Consider the following 7,694-nt stretch of genomic DNA (forward strand, 5'->3'; position numbering starts at 1 on the left):
AGAGAGAGAGAGAGAGAGAGAGAGAGAGAGAGAAGGTTAAAGAGAGAAGGTGAAGTAGAAGGGAGAGGAAGAATGGAGGAGAACGGTCATTGCCACCACCTTGCCTCGAGCTGGTGCTAGAGTCCCAATCAGCGTGAAAAGCGAGGAACCTGCTATGGTCTACCGAAGAGAATTGCTCTACACTTTAGTGAAGCCTTTTGTATATTTACAGTGTCGTGGCAGATGAGAGAGAAAGAGAGAGAGAAAGAGAGAGAGAGAGAGAGAGAGAGAGAGAGAGAGAGAGAGAGAGAGAGAGAGAAGCGTAGAAAGGAAGGAAAAGGTAGGGAGGCGCCTACAGGAGAAGGAATGGTGCCTCGTGAATCGGATTCGTGTATGCGGAGTCGAGTCAAGAGCAAGATCGAGACAGCACCGATCCAGGTGCTCGCTGATCCACAAGTTGCGAGAGAAGAGAGAGAGATAGACGGAGAGGCCAAACCAGTTTGATAGGCCGGCAAGAGAGAAAAGAGTGACCGGTGTAAACGAAGAAGAACTCGCGAGAAGGCATCGCAGAGTTCGTCTCTCGTAACGCGGCTGTGTGTGTGTGTGTATATATATATACACACACATATACATATACATATATGTGTGTATATACCTCTCTCTCTCTCTCTCTTTTTCTCACTTTGGGTCAACCTGATCGCAAAGGTGTTTCCTTCTTTCTTCCTTTTTTACGCGTTATCATTCGTGTTCATTTCAAACTTGTGGATATATCGAAATCGATCGTGACGTATTTGAGAGATCTTCGTTCGCCGAGTCACGTGTAGTCGGACAACAACGCGTGCCAAACGTAAGCAAGTTCTTGGTGAGCAAACTAGAAGAATCTGGAGTTAGGAAGCAGGAAGATTCTTCAAAGGTAGAAGACTGCTTTCTTTCTCTTTCTCTCTCTCTTTCTCTCTCGGTTACTTGCTCATTCGGATAGGATGCCCCGAGTCTGACGAAGAACGAACATCACCCGCGATAATATAATTCCTCGGCTGATATCGATCGAGGTAAGCTTTTGGATCTAGCTCAAGGTTTCAATGGTCGAAGGGACTAAGAAGAGCATCTTATCGAAAGATTCATTGATAATAAGAATTGTTATCTCGTTGTCAAAAGAAAATTAAACGATCACGTATCTGGATTTAATTGCTGTGTTCTTTAAAAAAATTGATTTCACAAAATTCACAGGTCAAATTCTTTTTGTTTATACGTGTATTTCCATTAACATGTTTTTCTCGAGGTATTCTTGAATGTATAGAATATGAATTCTGAATAATAGTCGCGTGGGATTGAAACGAAAAACAAAAACCGCTCCAATTCATCACTTAACGATCAATTAAGATCTCTTGCGTGATCGCTCTTTGCAGTAATTTGATTTTTCATTAAGCTCTCACGTTCTTGCTGTTGCATTATTCGTTATACCTCGAATTTCTCTCGGTGTTTCATTTGTAAATTTTCGTTTGAAAACGAAACGTCGAACGGCCAATTAACGTCAATTAAACGAGCGAAGCTGCAATTACAAATGTTTGTTGGAATTACGAATCTTCGAAATGAACCGACTTTCGATACGTCCTCGATGTTACGCACGGTGTTAGCTCGACCAGGTAAACCGTATGTGGTTCACGAATAGCGGTACCACTCTTGCTCCTTCGAGTCGAATTCGACTTTCACGAGTCGAACACGATGGTATTTCCTTCGTTACGTTAGGTACCATTCTTTCTTCTTTATGTTCTTCCATACGTAATTCATGAAAGATTTGCATCGTAAAAATCCTTTTCTCTTTATTTACGACTTTTTCTAATTTATTGCTAACTACACGTATCTGTGTAGTATGTGTGTAGTTCTCGCAAAAGAGATATATGTGTAATAAGACTTATATAAACTGTAGCTAGTAGTACACTTGGTTCAAATTTCATCGATCATGCTCGTTCGATCAAGCTCTTGCAATTTACAAAAAAGGTTAATTGAAATTTAACGGTCCTTCGTGTTTTGGCTCGACTTTACGAGAGAGAGAGAGAGAGAGAGAGAGAGAGAGAGAGAGAGAGAGAGAGAGAGAGAAAGAGAGAGAGAAAAGCTCTCGTTTCCTTTGAAAGAACTGTTCTTCAGTGGCAACCCACATGTCTCGCTCGCATTAGATACGTGCGTACAAATGAAAGTGGCGTGTACCGTTAGCAATGAGCTCGTTCCACTGTTATTCACGACGAACGTTTTTCGTCCAAATACGTGAACCTCTTCTCCCGAATAGTCATAAAGAAAAAGATAAGAAAAGAAGAAACTTTGGAAATGTGGAATCTATTAAATGATTTTCATCCAAGTTAGATAGTTTTTCAGAAAGATAACTGTTGACTTCGAGTGGGATGAGAAGAGGAATCTTGTAACCTGACCATCGACAAGCCGTAAGGCTGGACTCCGGTATTCGTTGCTTCATCCAGCCGAATTAATGCCTCGGGATAACTGTAACGGTTTTTATCACTTCCTCTTCGTAAACAGGAGCAAGTCGTATGTTGATCGAGCTATCACTGCACTTCCTCGTGACTTCTTTGTTTTCGTTTACGAAACATCTTCATGTTCAATCCGAAATTGTATTGGACTTGATCTCCTCCTCATGTCGATACTCGTACAATTTGTTTTCAAATGGAATATCAATAAAAACCAATGCTCACAAATCACAATATTCGATCGTTAACTTTAACTTTGCAATAACAAAATCGTCGTTCTTCAACTTGGACAATGCTATCACTTTCAAGCATCTCATTAAAGCCGTTACTCCGTGTCGCTTACATGTGGGTCAACGTATTCGAGCGATGAATATATGTATATATGTATGCCTTTAGCATACTCTAGACTCGCGACTCGCGTTAGAGGAACACCCGATCGATCTAAGTCGACCCTGGAATAACAGTATCTCGGCCCTCTATATACATATCTTCATGGTGGAAGGACGCATTTTAATTTACCTGACCATCGACAAGAGCTCGGTGAGAATCAGCTGGCAACATGATCAATCAAAAGTTTGAAATCAATGCATTAATTCTTCGTTGCCGCATCAAAATGATTAGTTAAATGATAGGAAAATTTATTCACTTGTTCATCGGTGAGGCATAATTCTAATTATTTTGTTGTCGAAATCGAAAGATTCGATGAAGAAGGGCGGAAACATACAGTTTGTTCTCACCATCCTCCTTCTTCCTCCTTCGACATCATCATCGTCGTCGTCATCGCCGTCGTCGTCGGTTCAACGTACCATCGACCTGCTGAATGATCGCGCCAAACGAATGTCTTTCTCGTACCGGTCATTGACCGAAGCCTTGTACGAGTCTTTACCATCGTTCACTCGTTTCTCGGCCAAAAAATACTCTCGCTGTTGAAGTAATGTATTTCCTCCAAAAAGAGTTAATCTCTGGATTGATCTCTACTATCTGTTAGGTGCTCGATCTTTTTCCACTTGGATGGATCAACTTTGCTCCAGATCGATATGCTCGGTTCTGGTCGAAAGACAGAACGAATTTTATTGATGGATCGATTTGATACGTTCTTTATATACTTGCCAATATACATATATAATGTAGCTATGTAGATTACATATTTTAAATATTAATGAATTTGAGATCGATGCTCTTTCATTTTCAAGACTGACGCATTTATGATTGATGCACGCTTCAATTCGAAAATAAAAGTATTGAAACACGGATTATTTTTTTTTTTTTTTTTCAAAAATATGATACGAATACATAAAATAAAATATGATAATAAAAGATAAAATATATCATTTTATTTTTTCTCGAGGAAAAATTACTGTCAATTTTTATAGAAAAAAAAGAAAAGAAAAAAATTAGAATATTTGTAATAGACGTGACGAGCGAAAGTCAAGAAACTCGAGTGACTACTCGCAGGATGTCGCACGATAAGTTTGAAAAAAAAAGAAGGTCGGACGTATGTATAGATGAACGTTAAAATCACATGCGATTACGTTGCAATGATTACTGACGTGCGACACATCGCGTGGATCATCTCATGAGAATATTCTCAGGAATATATCGTAGAAGTTACAGACTCGATGTCACGGTCGAGGGAATCGGCATCTTATTAACTTTCTTACGTACATTTCCCACTCAGCTTGGTTCGATGACTCGAACTTTTCGAGAAAAGAAAAGAAATATTTCTTGACTAAACTTCATCGCTTTATATTTATATCAAGTTCTTATAATTTTTAGTTTTATACGTTTATGCTTTATTGTTATAAAAAAAGAATATATATATATACTTTTTACTAATTGCAAGATAAATCGATGATAAATTTTCTTTATCATCTCTTCTCATTTTCTATTTCAGATGTGGAATCATCGCAGATCAAGTTGGATCATCATCTCGCTCTGTTGCGTCTGCATACACTTCACGATAGCCAGTCCCATTTATGTCCCACAATTTTTACCAAGTAGTAAGTACTTAATTATTTCTACGCTCGATTTTCTCCCCATATATATTCAAAAGAATTCGTAGTGGCTCGTAGTTTGGTCGCTACAATAGAATTATATTATAAGAGTGACCTAAAAATGATCAATGAACGGTAATAGCAAACGAGAGAATCATTTCTTGGATTTTCCTCGAACGTGTCAGCTGACTAACGGGCCGGTAAGCAAATACCTTTAACGTGGCCAGCACGAACATACTCATGAATGCTTTGCCAAGCTATCGTATCTGTAAGAGTCAGTGTGTGTGAGAGACGCGTGCGTATACGAATACATATCCCTTCACTGTCTGTCCGTATCTTGGAGACGACATTGAACCTACCTTGGATTCGTATTCGAACGGAACGTGGGCGGACTCGTCAGTGTTCTATGTAAATAAGTAGGTCAGCCTCGGTCATCGTCGTGCACGACTTGCACCGATTTTTCCGACTTCGCCATCCTCGATTCTCTATCGATATATTCGCATCGACTTTCATCGATATTTATTCGCTTCGAATATTATCCAACTACATTTGAAAATTCTATCGTACGCGAATCGTTTCTTCCAAACAAACGTCCCAAATCAATATTAACTAATTATCGAAACGACTTATTCTAATATAACTTTAAAATACGATTACAAATTGCAACTAAATTTCTTACTTTTCGATGTATGCAATATGTATGTATGATGTGTGAAAAATGTTGAATAAAATAAATCTTCTATCAATACTTGACGCTTTTTACAATATTTATACGAACATGTGATCTACTTGTGTATTTGCTTTTTTACACATTTTATTTACACCAAATAGTAATTATTATTAATGACGAATATCATGATACGATTATTTAATAGTCGCACGAAGGAGAAGTTCGTGCGTTAGAGATATTGAATTTACGATTCGATCGAAACTGAATAGCGTTATTTTAGACCGATATCATTTCACTATAAATATTTTTTGGATTCTGTTCGTATAACTGCTGACGTGCAGTATCGGTTTTCGACTTTACACTTTGTAAATACAAGCATATAACGTTTCCGTGAATTCGTGTGAGCGTAACGACCGTGTATACCTATTTGTCAAGTTTAGATTTCACTTGGAAGATTCTCATGTTCGAGAATAATGCATTCAGCTTTCATTTCTATAAAAAATCATTCGTTCCAAGATCGAAAGGTCACTTTCAAGAAGAAATATCGCAACTGAAAGTTTTAATACTTGCAACTTCCTGTACAAAAAAGAAGAAAGAAAAGAAAAGAAAAACAGACTAAAACTTTGCAGAATAAAAAGAGAATAGAGTTAATAAGCACGAAAAATAAGAATGGGTAGTGTTCGTGACGATAAATCCTATTAAAGCAACGATCGAAGAAAGTTATCGCGTCGTGGTCACTTTGGTGCTCGTAAAGGAGATAAAAGAGAGAAGACACTTTCCTACGATGGTGCAAGGCAACACGCATCGAGTGAAATCTTTTCGAACGCGAACTCTCGATCGCGTGGGTGATATACATATTGCTTATACGCGTGTTGTTGTAGTGAATCTGTTGTGTTGTATAATATATGTACGTGTGGCATGCTCGCTTTGTATGGTCACGTCTGAAATTCCGCCAAGTGGATACGTATAGTAGTAGGTATGGTGGAAGGTGATAGGTATGCTAAAGACCTAGCTGAAACTTTCTTCCGTGCTTCTGACTCATCGAAACGACATTTCCGCTAACACAGATCGTCCTCCTCTCTTTCTCTTTCTTCTCTTTTTGTTATTCTTTTTCTTTGGGGAAGGACAATCGAGAAGGACTTTTTTGGAGAAGGCAAAGAACCGACCAACCGACCAACCGACCGATCGACCGACTGACCTGAAAACAAGCATACCGTATCACAAATTATTTTACGACACTAGTTTTCTTGTCGCACGAACGTTTAGCCGAGAGAGAAAGAGAAAGAAAGGGGGAAAGAGAGAGAGAGAGAGAGAGAGAGAGAGAGAGAGAGAGAGAGAGAGAGAGGGAGAAAGAGAGAGGATTACAAAAGAAAGTAAAGAGAAGCGTAACGCTCGAGGAACTCGGTAATTTTCCGTAGATGCGCTCCGTTCCATTCTCGATTATACTTTATTAGAACTTCCGCGAAAGAAGGATCAATGCCGGTAGAGTGTATTTTACGTCAGTAGAATGCGATCAGCTACATTTCGATCTACATTCTCTATTATTGAAAAATTAACTTGAAATTTCGACGAGATATTATAGGATAGAAGATTGATAGAAATTACGAATTTCCAAGTAATCCAAGTAATTTAAAAAAATTAGATAAGAGATTAGTCGACGAACATCCTTCTATATTGCATTTCTTTAACGTCGACAATTGACTAATCAATTTCATTAATTGAAAATATTATAAGGAAATTTTATCTGAAAGAAAAAGAAAAAAAGAAACAAAAATTAGCAATCATCATTTGCAATTTTTTTCGTTCTCTTATCATTCGATTTCATGAATATCAAAATATTTTTAAAGTTCGAAATTGAGATTTGATATTTATATTTTGGGGTGTAAGCATCCAATTCTACTTATACAGATTAAAAAAAATATAGGTGATTTATTATAGATTATAATACGATATAAAATTTCATTGTAGAAAGATTTCTTATCTGAAAGTTTCCGGATCCTCGAGTGTGACACGTCACAATTGTTAAAAACGTTATATCGATAGATATTATCGATAAATTATTGTTTACGAAGCAAAAGCAATAACACAATGTTCTATTGCTATTATTTCTGTAAAAAATATGCTCGTCTATGCAATAATCGACGAGAAATATACGGCAGAGATTGAAGTAAGCTAGCAAACAAAATACTCGTGAGAAATACAATTTCTTTGTTCTTTTAGAAAACCGAGAAAATCATGACGACGACTTGTTGTAAAAATTAGTTTTTATCGAGCAATACATTTCAAATCAGACATAATTTATGTTTACAGAATTTAGATGATTTAATAATGAATTAAATAAGAAATTGAGAACGTATGAATTAAGTAGGGCATCCAGAACATATACATATACATAGATACATATATACACTTATGTATAATATATACACATATATAAAATATAGCTTTTCTAATTGACCAATTAGTATTTATGCAATATTATATGTATCAGAACTATAACTATCGTCATTGCTGGAAATGAAAGTCGTTTGTTATCGAATATTTTTATAAAAAGAAAGAAACAGAAAGAAAAAA

The 7,694-nt window shown here is 37.1% G+C and overlaps 1 protein-coding gene across 1 annotated transcript in view; it reads left to right on the forward strand.

Moving 5' to 3' along the window:
- The first annotated feature begins 744 nt into the window (after positions 1 to 744).
- The window catches only part of LOC122634908 (serine proteinase stubble), a 16,220-nt gene continuing 9,270 nt past the window's right edge, over positions 745 to 7,694 (forward strand). Inside the window, exons 1-2 of the mRNA XM_043824417.1 lie at positions 745 to 1,028; positions 4,351 to 4,456. Of these exons, the coding sequence (XP_043680352.1) occupies positions 4,351 to 4,456 (106 nt within the window). The 5' untranslated portion in view covers positions 745 to 1,028. The remainder of the gene's footprint in view (positions 1,029 to 4,350; positions 4,457 to 7,694) is intronic.

The sequence above is a fragment of the Vespula pensylvanica genome, chromosome 16 (genome assembly GCF_014466175.1).
Source record: "Vespula pensylvanica isolate Volc-1 chromosome 16, ASM1446617v1, whole genome shotgun sequence".
NCBI classification, from domain to species: Eukaryota; Metazoa; Arthropoda; class Insecta; order Hymenoptera; family Vespidae; genus Vespula; species Vespula pensylvanica.